The 18,536-nt window shown below is 32.5% G+C and overlaps 3 protein-coding genes across 3 annotated transcripts; 2 read left to right on the forward strand and 1 right to left on the reverse strand.

Annotated features, from left to right (window-relative positions):
- The first annotated feature begins 5,056 nt into the window (after positions 1 to 5,056).
- On the forward strand, positions 5,057 to 6,348 carry LOC145741490 (nucleic acid dioxygenase ALKBH1-like). The gene has a single exon (XM_082559085.1). It carries the CDS (start codon positions 5,197 to 5,199, stop codon positions 6,115 to 6,117), a length of 921 nt encoding a protein of 306 aa, XP_082415211.1. The 5' UTR covers positions 5,057 to 5,196; the 3' UTR covers positions 6,118 to 6,348.
- LOC145741489 (uncharacterized) lies at positions 6,348 to 9,710 on the forward strand. Its single transcript, XM_082559084.1, has one exon. It carries the CDS (start codon positions 6,374 to 6,376, stop codon positions 8,585 to 8,587), a length of 2,214 nt encoding a protein of 737 aa, XP_082415210.1. The 5' UTR covers positions 6,348 to 6,373; the 3' UTR covers positions 8,588 to 9,710.
- On the reverse strand, positions 9,689 to 13,557 carry LOC145741488 (tubulin-specific chaperone D-like). Its single transcript, XM_082559083.1, has one exon. The coding sequence runs from the start codon at positions 13,497 to 13,499 to the stop codon at positions 9,975 to 9,977; it is 3,525 nt and encodes a 1,174-aa protein (XP_082415209.1). The 5' UTR covers positions 13,500 to 13,557; the 3' UTR covers positions 9,689 to 9,974.
- Between the last annotated feature and the right edge of the window lie 4,979 nt (positions 13,558 to 18,536).

The raw sequence follows: 18,536 nt of genomic DNA on the forward strand, positions 1-18,536 counted from the left end.
TTATTGCTGTTCATTGCAGAAAATTGCAAGTTTCGCAGATGTTCATAATTGTTTACATCTGATGTTTTATATTTTTCGAAATATCAGGCAAAAATCAACAACCGGCAGCCTGATGTAGTGGTAAGAACACATGCTACACCACCATGAGGTCGTAGGTTTAATCCCCACTGCCCTTATGCTGGAGCGCCCTTGAGTAAGGCGCTATAAACGGTATAAATTCCTGCTGAGCCAGCACTTAATCAGCAGCAAAAAATCCTGAACAGCTAAAAAGCAACTCGAACTGATGTTACTCTTTGTTCAGGTCGCGCATTCGACCTTCCCACATCGTAGATAAAGATATAATACAAAAAAAAACTGAGTTTAATAATGAAAAAAGAATGTAATTTAAGAATCCTGTAAGCTGACAATAACACAAGATACCCATAAACATTGCGGGTGTCATTAAGGGTACTCACAATAAGGGGATAGTCTTCTCTATCGAGGTCACACTTTAAAATGAATTTAGAGTATAACATGAAAACTTGCTTAACCTTTAAGTAATAAAAAGACTAAGCCGAATCTACATGTGCACGCATAATCGAGAATATAGGCCGATTCTTCGGCACAAGAAACAGATTATGATGCAAGAACAGATTATGATGCAACTTTATTGCGCTAATGTCTTAAAATTACGATTCACGTTAAATTACGATTCAACTTCGACTTTTAAAGTGTGTATTTATAACCTTATTCAGATTAAAAACTAAAATTACCTCTTTTGTATATAGCTTCTATCTTCGATGTGAAAGAATCGACTTCTTGACCTAAACGTAAAAAAACATCGGTCACCCCAACCCAATCTTGAGTTGCCTTTGGCAGTTTGGGATTTTATTGATTATGCCAGATAATAATGCTGGTGATTAAGTACTGGCTAAGCAGACATTTAAATTGTTTATAGAGTCTTACCCAAGGGCGCTACAGCATAAAAGCAGTGGGAATCGAACGCACTAACTCATGTATTGTAAGCAAGTGTTTTGACTACTACACCACCGTGGACTCCACGTTGCCGGCTGGTCACCACACCACGCTGCCGGTTAAAAACGATTTTAAATTATCGTAAAAAAAGCTTAGGTAAACAGGAATTATATTTTATTTACTAGAATTTAGAGTTTATATGTTTGTATGTCTAGAAACATTCTTTTTTGGTCGTGATAGCAACCCTTGTAGGCGTTTTTAATTTAAATAAATTAAAGTCGGCAATAGAGTCTAGATCTCCACTGCTCTAATGCTGTAGCGCTATAAACAGTATAAACGCTTGCTAAGCCAACACTTAATCAGCAGCTTATATTTATTAAGCAATTATAAACTATAATATCTAACTGTCAAAGGCAACTCGAGACTACGTCGGAGTAATTGATGCTACTATATGCGTAATTCGTTAGATCGACCTTTCTACGTAGAGGATAAATAAAAAAAAAATAAAGGTAAGTAAGATTAGCTTTACCACATGAGGTTATAGGTTAGATGGCCACTGTTTCCATATCCAAACCGCAGATAACATCTTTTCGGGGACATCTCCGGGTGTAAGATGAACATAGAAAAATGCCAAGCCTTTTATATTGGCGCAAGTAGAAATAACCAAGATCATCCCTTCGCCTCCGCTGGCCTTCAATGGCCGTCGGAGAACATTAAATATTTGGGCGTTTGCATACCGATTTCCAAATACATTAGTGATAAACAATTCTTCAACTTAAACTTTAGCGAAACACTTAACAAAATTGCAAACATACTCCAAATCTGGTCCTCTCGGGGCCTTACTTTAATCGGAAAAACAACGATAATCAAAAGCCTAGTTATACCTACTTTAATATATAAACTTAGCGTTGTACCAGTGTTGCCACCAAAGGCTTTTTTGGCAAAATTAAAAAGAAAATTGTTTGTTTTTATTTGGGGTTCCAAATGGGAACGTGTGAAACGCGAAACACTACATCTTCATTATAAAGAGGGAGGAATTAATATGATTGATATAGAAAGTTACATCTTAGCCTTATACACACGTTGGGCAGCAAAACTCTTTGATAAGAACTTTAAGTCTCAATGGAAAAACATAGAAAGTGCGTCAGGAAACCTGCAAACAATTGCGAATGTGATGTGTTCCAAACTGATTTACAACCATAAAGACATAACGAGGATTTTACCGCTTCGTAACTTACGAACAACAGCACAACTATTAAAAATAATGTTACCACCTGACGATGTCGCCGAACCAATATTTCTTAATAAGACCACTAAATATCGAGGAAAATATCTCTTTAACCCCAACTGGCTACAACGTGGATTGACCGACCTCTCACAACTATATACAAACAATGGCGAACACATTGAATTTAGCGACCTAGTTTCAAAATATAACATTGGAAATACAAATGACGATTACATTTTTTATATAAAACTAAAATCCAAGCTACCATATGTTGACGACTCTTATTTTAACAATAACACGCGCTCAGGTTTAAAATACATAGATGATATTTTACTTTTTCTTAAAACATACGGCGGTACAGTTAAGTCTATTTACAATTACCAATTAAATAATACAAAAACTCCGATTAAACAAAAATTAAAATGGCAATCTACTATTAACGACCCGAGTTTAAACGAACACGTATGGAAATCAGTCTATAAACTAACTGCGGACACAAGTTTGACGACTAGATTGCGATCTTTTCAAATTAAATTAAACCTTAGGGCCATAGTTACTAACGATGCTCTCTTTGCGTTTGGGGTGAAGACCACGCCTGTATGTTCCTTTTGTAAAGCCGAAAGTGAGACCATTTACCATATTTTTTGTAAATGCCCAGTAACCAACGTGTTCTGGGAAGATGCCATATCCTGGATTGCGGCCACATTAAGACTTCCTTTAATTATTTCTAACAGCGAACGTTTGTTTGGAGTGGTCTCGCATGATCACTCTCATTCGTTAATTAATTTATTATTATTATGCTCTAGATATATTGTTTATATTTGTAAATATGCTGAACGGACACCAACAATTAGGGAACTTATTTTTTTTGTAACCAACTTAAGAGATTGTGATTTGTATCGTTATAAAAAATTTAAAAAAATGGAAAAATTTTTTACAAAATGGTCAACTTTGCCTTAAACTATGTTTATGTTTGTATTTAGCTATTTAAAATTTTTAATATTTGTTTTTTAATATGTACTACTACGTGCTACGCTATTCTTTCCTGTGTTGTACTGTATGTCGAATAAAAAAACTTTTGCTAAAAAAAAAAAAAAAAAAAAAAAAAAAAAAAAAAACCGCAGATAACAGAAAACAAGAAGACCCAAAACTTTTAAGGACAACTTGTTTAATATCGAGAAAATCGGTGTGCATAAAGTGGTTACTTACCCTGTAAATAATCGCCTATCGTATATTGTTAGGTTCTTTTTATTTGTTTGTGAATAGTTTTAGTTCAGACAGTCCGGCAGTCAGGTGGAGGCGAGTTTTGTAGTTTTATATTTGTTGTTTTTAGTAAATGTTTACACTACAGAAGTATTAAATTTATTGTTGCCTTATCAAATTTTTAACAATAATGCATAATTGACCTTTGAACTTTAATAGGTTGCAACTCGTTCGTCTTTTTAGCTTTTTGGGTGTCACTGAGTAGGTATTTGTACTTTATTTACGCAATCAAATCTGATAGTTTAAAATGTAAATGCTTGTTTTCTATATTTAGTAAGTATAGCTACTCACTGACTGACGGACTGGGGGATTTTAATATTTTATGTCTTACCTTAGTACCAAACTTTTTGTATACATTTGAATTTGAATTATAGGGATGTGCAGATGGGTAAAAAATAGGGAGGTTTTCGACAAGATATTTTGTGTTCCAGCATAAAAAATAACCAAACTTGATGGGCACCGAAATTTTTAATTGTCGCCTAAAAGTTTTAATCTTTCGATAAACTTTAATCTACGCTCAGGCTCGTTGTGTATCATCATCTCTAATGGCAAGTCAGCGAGTATGTAGCCAAACATCAAAAGCCAGATTCTAACGACAGTAAAAATTTATGAAATAGTTTCTCCAGGTTAAACAGTCAGTTGGTCATAACTAGGGATGGGCTAAAATCCAAATTACTCGGATTCGACGAGTCCGAGTACTTTGTCGCGATACTCGGTCGAGTCCGAGTACTCGGTTATGACGTCATTTAAACATATATAACTGGTTACGAGAATCTTTTTCGCATACTTTTAAAATTGCAAAATTTGCCAAAAAACACGTATTTATGGATTATAAAGTGTTTAACGTTGACAAAACTACTTACCGCTGATAGCAATATCATTTTAAGTCCAAACAAAAATGAAAAAATCTTAATTCCTTATGCGTAAAATTTTACTGAGTAAAAAGTGTATTTGTTGCGCAATCGTTGCTTAAATAACGTGATATAATTGAGAGTAGATCGTAATTTATTAGTAAAAGGCAAACCTCGTATTTTTTATGTTTAGTAAATCGTATACGATCTTAAATAACAAATTATTACTCGGCGTCCGAGTACTAAAAAATGCTCGACGAGCACAAGTATTAAAATATTCCTAATACTCGGGCTGAGTACTCGGACTCGATTGGCCCATCCCTAGTCATAACTTAAGACTTGCAGTTAGATTTTTTAAGAAAAAAAAAGAAAAGAGATGGCTTGGTTTATTACAAAATCTCCAATTTTAGTCAAATTATTGGATTGAAATGTTTGTTCTTTCTTATAAAAAACACTTTTAGTCTGTATTTAATGGGTTGTAACTTAAAGTTGCACAATAAAAAAAATTCTTATTTATATAGCCTAAATGGAGTATTAAACGTATTGTTGCACACTAAATTTTGTCTTGCATTTATATAAAAATTCTTTATGTTTTATTAATAGGCATAATGAGTCGTGTTATTAACATTGTAAAAGCACATATCCCATTAATTAAATTTCCAAAAAGAGTAAAGTGGGCTCCTAACCTTAACATTGAAACTTCTGTTGCTGCAAGGCCCACTTTTGTCAGGGCAACCTTAAAAAATCAAGGCAAGGACACAATAGAAGTTTTTAGAGTTGTGCCTGATCGTTTCCGTCGACGACCAATTGACATTGCAGAACTGGAATACATACAAAGAGGAGGACCAGAATAGAATTAGATTAAATTTGTTTACACAATTTTTTGTTTTAATAATTACAATGAATGCAAAAAAAAATTCTACCGAAGATAGTATTTTTAAACAAACATTTAAATTTTACAAACAAAAAGCAAAAATGCCTTCCTTTGATGAAGTAATTGATTTTAACAATCTTGAAAGTTTAGATGTTGAAAAAACTTGTTTTGATCTTTCCGAGCATGATTCAAATTTAGGTTTAAATTTTGTACCTAACCTTGAAGTCATTCACTTCAATCCTATTTCAGGATTGTATTATATCAAAAACCCTTTTACTAAAGAAGGTAAACAATTTTGGGTTAATAAATGTTTACAAACCTTTTCGAAACCACCACAGCGAACAAATATTGATTTTACAAGAGATTACGAAGATGTGTGGGAAGAAAGTTGTAAAATTTTAAAAGAAAATTGTGTATTAAATATAAACCAAAAAGATCAACTTAACATATTAAAAAAAACCCCAGTATGGAAACTAAGATGGGCAACTTTAGGAATTCATCATAATTGGAACACAAAAGCCTACAACTTAACGGAACCCTCGAAATTACCGACAAGAATAAATGATCTTGCCCAAATATTTGCAAAATCAATTGGTTGTTATGATTTTAAAGGTGAAGCAGCAATTATTAATTACTACCATCCAGGTTGCAGACTCTCCCCTCATGTAGACACATCTGAAGTTAGCCTTGACCCCCCTTTAATTTCAGTGAGTTTTGGCCTACCATGTATCTTTTTAATTGGAGGTAATACCAAAGATATTAAACCCCATGCTATTAAAATTCAATCTGGTGATGTTTTAATTATGAGTGGAAAATCCAGACTTGCTTACCATGGTGTACCAAGAGTGATGGAACGAGAAGAAATACAAAAAATCAATGACATGGAGGATTTATTTTTAGCTCATTCTAGAATTAATATGAACATTAGACAAGTTCACAAAATTTGAATTGTTTATACCATTTATGTTTACCTTATATAATTTATGTAAAAAAAATTTTAGTGTTGTCATTTTAAATAAAAATTTACGAAGTATATAACTATTAAACTTTATTTTTAATTTGTCACTGAACTTTAAAAGATTGGTTTCACTTTTAATGTTTATGCTGGTTGGTATTTAAAATTTGGTAAATCTTTGTTAGAGTTTGCATAAAAAAAACCTTGCTTATTTTTATTTTAGGTGTTTTTGTACCTTAAATGTAATAATGGCTGGAGAAGAAAGCAAAATTTTCAAGCTGTTGACCTATGCTCTAAATGAGGGAAATGTATTTTTGCCTGAGGAACAATTTGCAAGTGAACTTGTAGAAGATTGTTTAAAGCTTTTTAATTGCGATTATGTATGTAGCACCATAGACAATAAAAATGGATCGCTATGCAGTACATATCCTATTCAAATAATTATTCCCATACACCAAAAAGTAAATGGAAACTTTAAAAATGGAATAACTAATTTTAAGGAAAGTGATATGACAGATCTTATACAAAGAGGACGTTTTGCAAGAACAAGAGGTCGATTTCCAGCTCCAGTGATCCTCGTGGCAGGAAAGTATGTTTGTCGATCTTCAACCTTGGCCAGATCCCCCGAAATTTATGGGAGAACTTCTTACCAATATTTAACATCGTCAGGGCAAAATGAAAATGACACGTTAGTAAATAGTTCATCTCAAAATCACATAAAAAATGGTTTTGTTAAACAATCACCTAAAGCAAATAGTAATTTATGGAAGTATAAAGTAAACGAGGAAAGTATACAAGAAGAATGTAAGGAAAACAATAATCTTGTCAATGGAAACTCTAGAGAAAAAAACCTTAATGGGAATGGTCAAAACAAAGAGTGGTTGTTGGATAAAATGAGAAATACAGATATTGATTTACTTCACCACCTTAAAGTAAACGTAATCTGCGATTTTATGGTTGAAAAAAAGAAGGTGAAATTTGGTATGAATGTGACTTCATCTGAAAAAGTCGACAGGCAACAGAGGTATTCTGATTTTGGATTAATTTGTATTCCATACCCTGGATGCGAATTTTTTGCCGATTATAAACACAACAATTACACTGGCATAGGATTAAAGTTTGATTGGTCTCAACAATTTGTTGATGCAAAGTTACAAGTTCCTGAAAAAGTTCACAATGTACCTGGTGTTCAGTGGAACAATTATGTGGATTGGGACTTGGTTAAATTAACTCAAAATTATCTTAAACTTTTATTAAATTGCATTACCAAACCTTGTTCTTCTGGTATGTTGCTACACTGTATATCAGGCTGGGACCGAACCCCATTATTTGTATCTCTATTACGCTTATCTTTATGGGCTGATGGGATTATTCATCAATCACTGAATGCTGATGATATAGTTTACTTAACACTTGCTTATGACTGGTTACTGTTTAGTCACCAGTTTGCCGATCGCATTGAAAAAAGTGAAGAAATCATGCATTTTTGCTTTTATTTTTTAAAGTATATTTCTTCTGTTGATTTTTCACTGTTACCACATTTAAATAACACCGACCTTTTTACATCAGAAAATGGTAATTCTGTGGAAGACATGTTTGATTTTGAACAAAGTGATGCTGAAAATCAGAATATTTTAAATGGAATTTCACTTAACAACAGTTACTTAAATGATCATCTAAGTCAAAACACTGATATGCAAGAAATTCAGGAATGCTTGCACAATTTGGTTGATCAAGCATCCAAATCTGATTGTTTACATTGTGATAATGTTTTAAATAATGACAATTTATCTTTAGAAAATGAATCAACAACAATAACCTGTAATGAAAATTCCCATTTAACCCCTGCAACTTTACCTCTTATTTACACTTCGACCCATCAATTAAATGGTTTAACTCATACAAATGAACCTGATAATGTTTTTGATAAAAATTACATCCTGGCAACAACACCAAACTCTGCTCTTTCTACAAGTTTTAATAAAGCAAAAAATAACTTAAATGCTTTTGAAAGTGATCATGACCTCATTTCAAATTCTTTTCCCACCGCTAACAAGAGAGTTAGTGAACCAATATTTGTCCCAAATGGTAAGGTATCATCCCAAAGTTTGGATTGTTTGCTCGACAAAGTAAGCAATGTAGGAAGTTCTTCTAATACCGGGAATGCAGAACCTGGAAGTAGTTGGCAGTTAATTTCTCCCTTAGCTGCTCCCCAAGAGCAAACAAGAATGAACACTTCACCTGAAAGTTCACGAAAAAGCTCAACAGTATCATCAATAACATCTGAAACCAGTGTTTTTAAATCAAAACTTTTGCGACGAAAAGAACGGTTAGAATCAGCCACCAATGTGATGATACCTGCATATTGTGCAGCAGTTCAAAAAAGAAGACAAGAACAAGAACAAGCAAGTACTTTATCTACTATGTTTGGTAATATTGCCCATTTTATTAAGCGCGCATAATACACCTGAAAATTCTTTAAAATTTATATATACCAAAAAATTCACTCTTACTAAATTGATATAAGCATTAGTGTGTGTTTCGGGGCTTGCAAAAAAATGTGAAATGTTTGTAAACACTGTAGAATGTGTTTGTAGCACTACTGTTTAACTTTCTAACAATATAGTGCATATTTCTTAACTCACTGTTCTAGATTTACACTTTTATTTTGGCTATAAAATTCAGTTTAACTATTTTCAAGATAAATTTATTTTCAAATATTTCAAAATAATGTTTATAACTATTTATTGTTTGATTTTGCGCAAGTAAAATCTGTAATTTTTTTATTTAATTTGGGTAATAATGATAATTTATTTGTTAATAGTATGAAGCCTATATAACAATAATGGTAAGGAGCTATAATCGGTGTTTTTGCTTAAATTGGCAATAATATGTATGCTACATTGTTCATCTATGTGATTGTCTTCATTAATTAGTAAAAGTAAACTTTTCATATACCTGCTAGTCAGGTTTGGTGTATAACTATAATTTTAATATATTAGATTACTGTATCAAAACTTTAATACTTAATCCAATATTTACAGTCTCATAACAAGACTTTATTTACTTAAAAGCAAAGTGAAACCATTAAAAAATAAAGTACGCAATATGCTTTATTCTAACAGCACATCTGCTAGTAACTTTATAAAGCTTGCAATGACTTATACACTATTGTCTGTTATCAAACATTACAAATTGTAGATGTGCTTTTTGATTTTTATAAATGAAAAAATGTTTTAATTGTTTTTGATCAGCATACAAATTAAAAAAAGCTGACAGAACCATACATAAATTTAAAAAGGCATATCTGTGTAAATGTCTTTTACACTGATAGAATATTTTATGTAAGTAAAACCTTGATGACTTGGGAGATGGGCTTAAAATAAATCATATTTTAATTATGTTGTTTTAAGATTTTGCGTTGGCTGGCTGCAATATAAATTTTATTTTGTTTAAATATATACTCCTATATACACCAATTCGTGTGTTTTGTTTTGTGAATTAAAAACAACAGAAGCAGCTAATATTTACATTTTTATTTATTTATTTTGTTATATGCTAGGTTGATTAAACACAATTTTCATTAAATATTAACAATTTTTAACTGGAAATGTTTTTTTAAATTAATTTTGATTTTTGTAATCAATAATTAATGATATTTATTATTAATAAACAGCATTAAACACACCACAATTGATTAGTTTTGTTGACTATTTATTCAAAAAACAGCATACCTAATACCTACTTAGCTCAATTTAAAATTAATATTGACAATTTTTATATTATAACAATAAATTCATTTTTTAACATTCTAATTTTATTCACAATTTGTACATAACAAAAAAACAACTACTTTTTAACAATCCTAGGACATGGCACATCGAAACAACTACAAAGTTCATTTCTAATGGGGCGGAGTTCAATCACGTTTCTGTCCCACTCAGTCTCACTTAACAAAGCCATTACATTCTCCAACTTCTCTGTTTTTTTCAGAAGGTCATCATAAGTTAAAACCATTTCATATAGCTGAGCTCCTGTAGTTCTGCGCACTATGGGGTATCTATGACATAGAAGAACTAGAATTTGGCTAAGAACTAACTTTTGAAACTCTTTGCGATTAAATTGCAAAAGTCCACAAAAAACTTGGATGCTAAGAAGAACTTTTTGTGTGTTTTTGGACTTAAAAATCTCTTTCTTTGTAAGAAAAAGTAACTGATCTTGAATTTTGATAGTGGAACTATCATCTGCATTCACAAGAACAGAGAAGCTTCCTTTTACTAGCAATTGATTCAAAGTTTTAAACAAGGGAATAATAACACGAAGTTGGTTGCTGTTATTTTCAAACACATTAATGAAATCTTGGCAAAATTTAATAATGGATAAATGATCCTCTCTACAATCATCTAAGTATGAAAACAAAGCAACTCCACTAGCCTCTGAAAGGGATTGAGTTAGATCACCAACAGAAATTATCAAACCATTAATGATACTATAAGAGTAACTAGGAAGTGCAATCAAATTCTTGAGTCTGTCAAAAATATGTTCCATTGAAGAGTTGGTTTTTGTTGTTTTAAAAATGCTCAACAAATCCTCTTTATGGGGGATAAATGGAATATTAGGAGTATGTAAAAGTTTAATGAATGAATTAATGGCCACATCTCTAACTTTGTGAATTTTTTCACATGCTTGTTGACTAATACCTGCCATTGTTTTTTTTATAGTGGTTTGGTCAAGTAGAGTATTGTCTTCCTTTGCTATACATACTGTAATATCTTGTAGGGCTATAATGACTGCGATTCTCACATAGGAACCTACATCTCCTCTATTGTCTCTTGTATAGTCATTCAAAGCAGCAAATAAAGCATTATACACTATGTTTAAATTTTCAGGACATAAGCCTAAATTAGGATTATCTTCGGCTGAAATTCCAGCAGAAACACAAACTTGTGATATTGCCTTTATTGCATTCGCTCTTGAATCTGCAAAGGACCTTTCTATGTCACTTGTTATAGAAGATGCCTTGATCAATCCTGTTATCACTGTCATAAAACAAAGCTGTAACATTGGTTTTGGTAAGGAAGCAATAGCTTGCGCATAGCCACATCGTTTCCTTTCCACATCACTTGATAAATGAGAAACATATTCTTGAATAGCAGCCTCAGTGGCCAGAGAATCTATAGATTTTATAGTTGTAAAAGGATCAGCGATTAAACTGACACAATTGATCGAAGACAACGCATTGATGGCTGCTTTGCATATCTCTTCATTGTTGTTATAAAGATGTAAATTAGATAGGGTTTCGTGTATTAGCTCTAACCAACCTTCTAAAATCAATTTTGGAACTGTAAAGACCTTTGTACATTGAGACAAGCGAGCAATTAAATGACAGGCAGAAATTCTCATCATTTCCCCACTTAGTCCACGAAACAATTTGGCTTGTTTTAAATGAGCCACAATTCGAAATACTTCCTTAAGCTTAAGATTTCCGGAGATAAAAGTGCAAGAATTTTTTAATTCCAACTCATGAAGAGAGTGAACTATTTCAGCAACAATAATCATCGAGCCATGTCTGCATAGCAAATCTATACCAATACAGAGGGGTATTAACTCGGCCAAGACAGAACTTGCAACATAATCAGGCATCAACTTTGTTAATTTGTGCATTGACTGAGCTGCTAACCACCTGATATTGCTGTCCCAATGATCACGTTTTATTTTGACCAAATGGTTTATTAAAGCTCTTGTATACTCTGAATATTGAGCAATGTAAGGAGCAATTTTAAGATAGGTATTAGTTCGATGACTAACAGTAAAGTAATCCGCTTTTGTGAGAATGTCAATACCATGGGGAAAGTTTCCTTGGCGGCCAACATTTTCTTGAAATGCTGCAGATGCTGCTCTTCGGCAGTTAACTTCTCTATCAAACACAGTTGTTATTAACAAAGTTTGTGCAATTTCTTTAACATAGTGAGTTAAAAAACTGGATTCATATGCTCGTGCAAATGACCAAGCCAAGTAACACGCTGCATCTCTAACATGAGCACCAACACTGCATGTACCTCGACGTTCATCATACAGCAAGGACTTAAGCAATATAGGCACTACTGTGTATAATCTTTCTGGTAAAAGTAAACCTCTTCTACCCAGCTCAGCCAGAGTTAAACAGCCACCATGCCAAGCACTATCTGCTTGGGAGATTGTAAAATTTTCAAGAACAGACTCCACCACTTCATCTGCTAATGCTTTTGGAAGCCGATTTGTTATTCTTCCAATTCCCTTTGCAGCCGACCATCTTACAACTGTGTCTTTATCTTTTAAACCATTTAATATAAACTCCAAAACTGTTTCAATTTCCTGCGGGACATCATAATCTTCCTCCTTCTCTTTTTCTTTAAAAATCTTCATTGTTTTTGGGGTACTTTCCATTTTTAAAGTATCTGATAAAGATCGATTTCCTCGTTGGTATCTCCATGCAGCAACTTGAGGCTTCAACATTGTCATACCTATTCTTTGACTAAGTTTTACAACCAACTTTTTTAAAACTGTGTTTTTGACATTGGTAAGTTTATGTTCTTGAAGCTGTTTTAAAACCACATTACAAAATTTTAGTAGCTCATCTCTCTTGCCTTGTTTAAACATTAAAGCCAAGACAGATAGACAACCCTGAATTGGAATAATTCCCTTTATCATTTCTGAATCGGAGGTAGTTATTTTCACAAGGCACCAATCCACAAACGATGATAAATGTTGTTTATACACATCTGGTCTTGTTATAAATTTAGATAGCAAAACAGCTGCAGCTTGTTGACAATTATCAGAAGATGTTACCAAATATAGTTTTCCTATGTCTAAAATTCTTGTCATCATAGGTTCCTTTTTGTTTAATTCTACTCCCCTTGAATCAAATCGAGCAATATCAAATGGAATTAAACAAATCATTGACAGCCATATAAGTAACATGTATCTGGATTCCCATGTCATTTGATCTTTTATATTTTGTTGAAAAAGCAAATCTAAAATAGGTTCCAAATGAGTGACTTCATGGGGAAATTTGCGCAATATAGTTTTGTGTCCTCGAACCTTAGTCAGAAAATAAAGATACTTAAAAGCACAGTGCGTTTCTAAAAATGGCACCTTTTTGCAGTGAACATAACACAGCAATTTTTGAATGAGGTCATCTAAATGAGGGTCCAGTAAATGAGGTTGTTCTAAATACAAATCCACAATTTCCAAAAACCGTTCATCACTTTTTTCTTTGAGTATTTGATGGTTAACTACTAGAGGAATGTTTGCTATTAAATTTTGAACTTCCCCAACTTCTAAAAATTCTTGTTTAATGTTTCCTTCAGTTACAGCTTCATCTAATTCCTCCATCTAATATGTTAATTTAAATAAACTTTTATCAGTTAAGAATTAGGTATTCCTTTTTGCCCTTCCTAAAAATAATAAACAGGTAAAATATTTAATAAAAAATCGTGAGAATGTCAACTTCAAAGTTATTTATATAAATTTTGACCAGACAGCCTGACCGAGAATACTGTCTCCTTACTCTGCCAGGTTAAATACTAAATTTACCACACAAGACCCCCCTGACCACACAATAAGTGACTATTTACCTCACAGGACCGCATAGGACCCCCCAGGACCACAAAGTATCCCACAGGACTACGCAATAAGTAACTATTTACCACACAGGACTACGCAATAAGTGACTATTTACGGGTCGACTGAAAATGAGGGAATGGAAATTGAAGGAACGGAAAATGAAGGAACGGAAAATGTAGGAACCGGAAAATGAAGGAACGGAAAATGAAGGAACCGGAAAATGAAGGAACGGAAAATGAAGGAACCGGAAAATGAAGGAACGGAAATTGAAGGAACCGGAAAATGAAGGAACCGGAAAATGAAGGAAAGCAAAAAAGGAGAGGGCGGAATCTTAAATACTAAAACGCGGAAAAACCGTTGACTGTTTATTTAGGATTACTGTCATTTATTCGGGGACGCGGAATTTGAGGGAATGGAAAATGAAGGAACGGAAATTGAAGGAACGGAAAATGAAGGAACCGGAAAATGAAGGAACGGAAAATGAAGGAACGGAAAATGAAGGAACGGAAAATGAAGGAACGGAAAATGAAGGAACCGGAAAATGAAGGAACGGAAAATGAAGGAACCGGAAAATGAAGGAACGGAAAATGAAGGAACCGGAAAATGAAGGAACGGAAATTGAAGGAAAGTGAAAAAAGGAGAGGCGGAATTCTAAAAAAATAAAACGCGGAAATACCGTTGACTATTTATTTATATTTAAGTCAATATTATTTTAGAAATAAACGGGCATTTTATAAAAGAGGGTTAGGGTATGCTGGGGTAATAAAAATTAACTCATTATCGCTTATCAGTTCTCAAATAAATAACAGTAAACCTAAATAAACAGTCAACGGTATTTCCGCGTTTTATTTTTTTAGAATTCCGCCTCTCCTTTTTTCACTTTCCTTCAATTTCCGTTCCTTCATTTTCCGGTTCCTTCATTTTCCGTTCCTTCATTTTCCGGTTCCTTCATTTTCCGTTCCTTCATTTTCCGGTTCCTTCATTTTCCGTTCCTTCATTTTCCGGTTCCTTCATTTTCCGTTCCTTCAATTTCCGTTCCTTCATTTTCCATTCCCTCAAATTCCGCGTCCCCTTATTTTTTTATAATTCCGCCTCTCTTTTTTTCACTTTCCTTCAATTTCCGTTCCTTCATTTTCCGGTTCTTTCATTTTCCGTTCCTTCATTTTCCGGTTCCTTCATTTTCCGTTCCTTCATTTTCCGGTTCCTTCATTTTCCGTTCCTTCATTTTCCGGTTCCTTCATTTTCCGTTCCTTCAATTTCCGTTCCTTCATTTTCCGGTTCCTTCATTTTCCGTTACTTCAATTTCCGTTCCTTCATTTTCCATTCCCTCAAATTCCGCGTCCCCCTATTTACCACTGTAGCGTATTTTATATTTAATAAACACACTTTTTTTCAGTATATACAATTTAATTAACGACTTAATATCTTATTCAAATAGAATCTCGTTAGTAAACATAAAACAAAGAAAAAACAATAATATAATTCATTTGTGAAAAGCAACCCTCTTATCTTAAACAAGCACATTATCAACTAGTCTGAGAAATGGGGGCAAAACTAAAGGCGTAGTGACGTAGACTAAAAAGGCGTTAAACCGGAACGATTACGTCACAAAACATTGTAAATAGGCAACAAAGCAAACAACCACTTACGTTACATCACACAGGACCGCATAGGACCCCATAGGACTACATAATAAGTGACCATTTACCACACAGGACCGCATAGTACCCCACAGGACTACACAATAAGTGACTATTTACCACATAGGACCGCATAGGACCCCATAGGACTACATAATAAGTGACCATTTACCACATAGGACCGCGTAGGACCCCACAATACTACACAATAAGTGACTATTTACCACACAGGACAAAGTAATTATAACATATATACCAACAGGACCACTCGAAAAGCGACTATTCACCACACGGGAACGCACAAGACAAAGTAATACACACAGGACATACGGGACAATATTATTTACCATATAGGACAAGGTAATTCCCAAACAGGCCATACAGAATCACTTATATATATTACAAAAATATAAGGTTTAAACTTGTAGTTGACAACTTCCTTATATTTCGGGTTAACTTTTTTTAACTATGTCGCTTTGGGTACGTTGTTCTTCACAAAATATGTAAAATAATTTAAAGCGCCGTGATAGGTAAGTTGTTGAAACCCAATTTCTTACGTTTTATATATACCACGCATTTCGCTTTATTACAAAAGTTTTCTTTTACGTTTAACTATTTTTTAATGTTTTTGTAACTTTTATTTTAGTGTTGAGGCCTGTTCACACGACAAGCTATAACGTTGCGTTGCGTTACGTAACTTTACGAGTTCTAGGGATTAACAAAGTTGGGCAAGGGTTAATTCATAGTCAAAACAAAATTGTTTTGGGGTCACTTGCTGTTTAACAAGCCAAGGTTAGTTAATGTCATGCAAATGTATGTGAATAGTAGTTTTGTAGATATAACAATTTTTTTAGAAATTTTAATAGTTTGTTGTTTTTTAGTGAGAAATGGGCATTAAAATACATTACAGGATTTAAGCATGTTGCAAACTGAACACAAGAAATGCTTCTCGCCGATATCACAAATGTCCATTTTCGGCTGTGCAGAAAATTGATTACGATTTAACATATCGATTATTTTAAACAATTTGTAAACTCCAATGTATTTTAATGGATAGATATAGCCAAATTAAAGTTAAAAAATATACAAGTAGCGTACATGTTACAGTCATGCACTTTAGTAAAGTGGTTCAAAGCTAAGCAAAATTTAATTTGTAGTCAAGTTGCATATACATTATAGTCAAACCAAAGTCTTTTATAGTCAAGCCGCCAATATTTTATAGTTAAGCAGCCAATATATTATAGTCAAACCAAAGTTATTTTGTAGTCAAGCCGCCAATATTTTATAGTCAAACCAAAGTTATTTTATAGGCATGCCGCCATTATTTTATAGTCAAGCCGCCAATATTTTATAGTCAAGCCGCCAGTATTTTATAGTCAAGCCGCCAGCATTTTAGAGTCAAACCAAAGTTATTTTGTAGTCAAGCCGCCAATATTTTATAGTCAAGCCGCCAATATTTTATAGTCAAGCCGCCAATATTTTATAGTCAAGCCGCCAGTATTTTATAGTCAAACCAAAGTTATTTTGTAGTCAAGCCACCAATATTTTATAGTCAAACCAAAGTTTATTTGTATCAACGCGTTTGTTCAATAAGAACAGCATAATCTGTAATGAAAATCTAACTTGAAATCGTTGCAATTGAAGTCAATTTTTTTATTTTAATTAAAAACTAATATTGCTGGGGATTTTGGTTAAATAAGATCAAATCCTGCCTATTTTGGAATATTTTTTTTGTTTAAATAAATGCTTAAAATTTTTATTTTGAAATAAAATAGCCTAAAGTTGTTATTAATTACAACTTTTTTTGTTGTTTTTTTAACATGAACTAGATAGGTTTCAAAATCGTTATTCTTTTAATTTATAATTACTTCAAAAAAATTGTTTATTAAACTATAACCTATTTGAAAATTATACAAAACTTTAATACAAAAAATGCAAATAGTTTAAATGCAGTTACCATTTTTAAATGCAGTTACCACTGTATTTATATCGTAAGTTTATATATATTAATAAAAATAACTTTTCAAAAACACGCTGAAAACAAATCTTTGATTTTTGTAGCAATTTAAAAACATTAAAATTACCAAAATTGTATAGGATTTTGCCAATTAAAACAAACTATTCTCTTTAAAAAAAAGTTAAACAAAACAAAGGCAACGTAAGACGTGTAGCAACTGACAAAAACTAAAGCTATAAATAATTGTTCCAATTAAAATACATTTTTTGATCAATATTTTAATTAATCTTAATAATATATAAATTAACTAAAAGCCATGATTTCCAAATGGTATTTAATTTAAAACACTGTGACACGATATTTAATAAAATTAGGTAACGTTTATCATATCCAGAACTTAACAATTTCAAAAGAAAATACTTTGTGTTTTAAGTAATTCATTTGTTGCAAAAAAGGATTTTTAAACTAACGTTATCATTTTTTTCATAAAAGTTTAATATACGAATTCTTTTTAGTGACGTTTTAATCAGTATAAATGTACTTGTTATATTAAAACTAAGATAATTTCACGAAATACGGTGAACACACTTTGACATTGCTCACCAGCGCAACATAAATCGTTAGTACAGTATAACTTTAAAAAATTAGTTAATAGTGTAAAATCTAAAAAAAATTGTGGAAGCTGAAATTGTAAGACATAGTTTTTATAGTTTTCTAACAGAGAGCGCAAGTTGATGTCCAGTTGTAATTACTAGAGGTGTTTCAACAAATTATTGCGTTATAGTTTTTGTCGATATAAGTAAATTTATTCATCGTGCGATTATGAATTACTTTGCTTGAACTTGATACCTTACCATTATTAACAAATATTTTATTTTTATTTTAAGATTCTCGGTCCTAATAAAAACGATAGGCAACTCTTATTAAGCTTAACTTTTTCTTTAGTTTTAGATTCTGTGAATATGTATTGCCTTTGCTGCCATCGGCAGGGAGTTGCAAAGCGAATTGAAAAAATTAATTGGGTAAATTTCTATGCATTGTTGTTTATTCTTTTCGTGCAAAAACTAAATTGGTTTGGCAAAAATTACCATATGTATTAAATAGATTGCTTGTGATGGGTGTAAAAGAAGGGTTCATCGAATATGCTGTTCGATTTATGAGGACACAACCGAGGATGATTTTTATTGTCGTAACTGTAAATATTTATCT

This window comes from Corella eumyota, chromosome 2 (assembly GCF_963082875.1).
Source record: "Corella eumyota chromosome 2, kaCorEumy4.1, whole genome shotgun sequence".
Lineage (NCBI taxonomy): Eukaryota > Metazoa > Chordata > Ascidiacea > Phlebobranchia > Corellidae > Corella > Corella eumyota.

Excerpts from the sequence above, each read along its gene's own strand:
- LOC145741490 (XM_082559085.1), top strand. The coding sequence starts at position 5,197 with ATGAATGCAAAAAAAAATTCTACCGAAGATAGTATTTTTAAACAAACA.
- LOC145741488 (XM_082559083.1), bottom strand. The coding sequence starts at position 13,499 with ATGGAGGAATTAGATGAAGCTGTAACTGAAGGAAACATTAAACAAGAA.
- LOC145741489 (XM_082559084.1), top strand. The coding sequence starts at position 6,374 with ATGGCTGGAGAAGAAAGCAAAATTTTCAAGCTGTTGACCTATGCTCTA.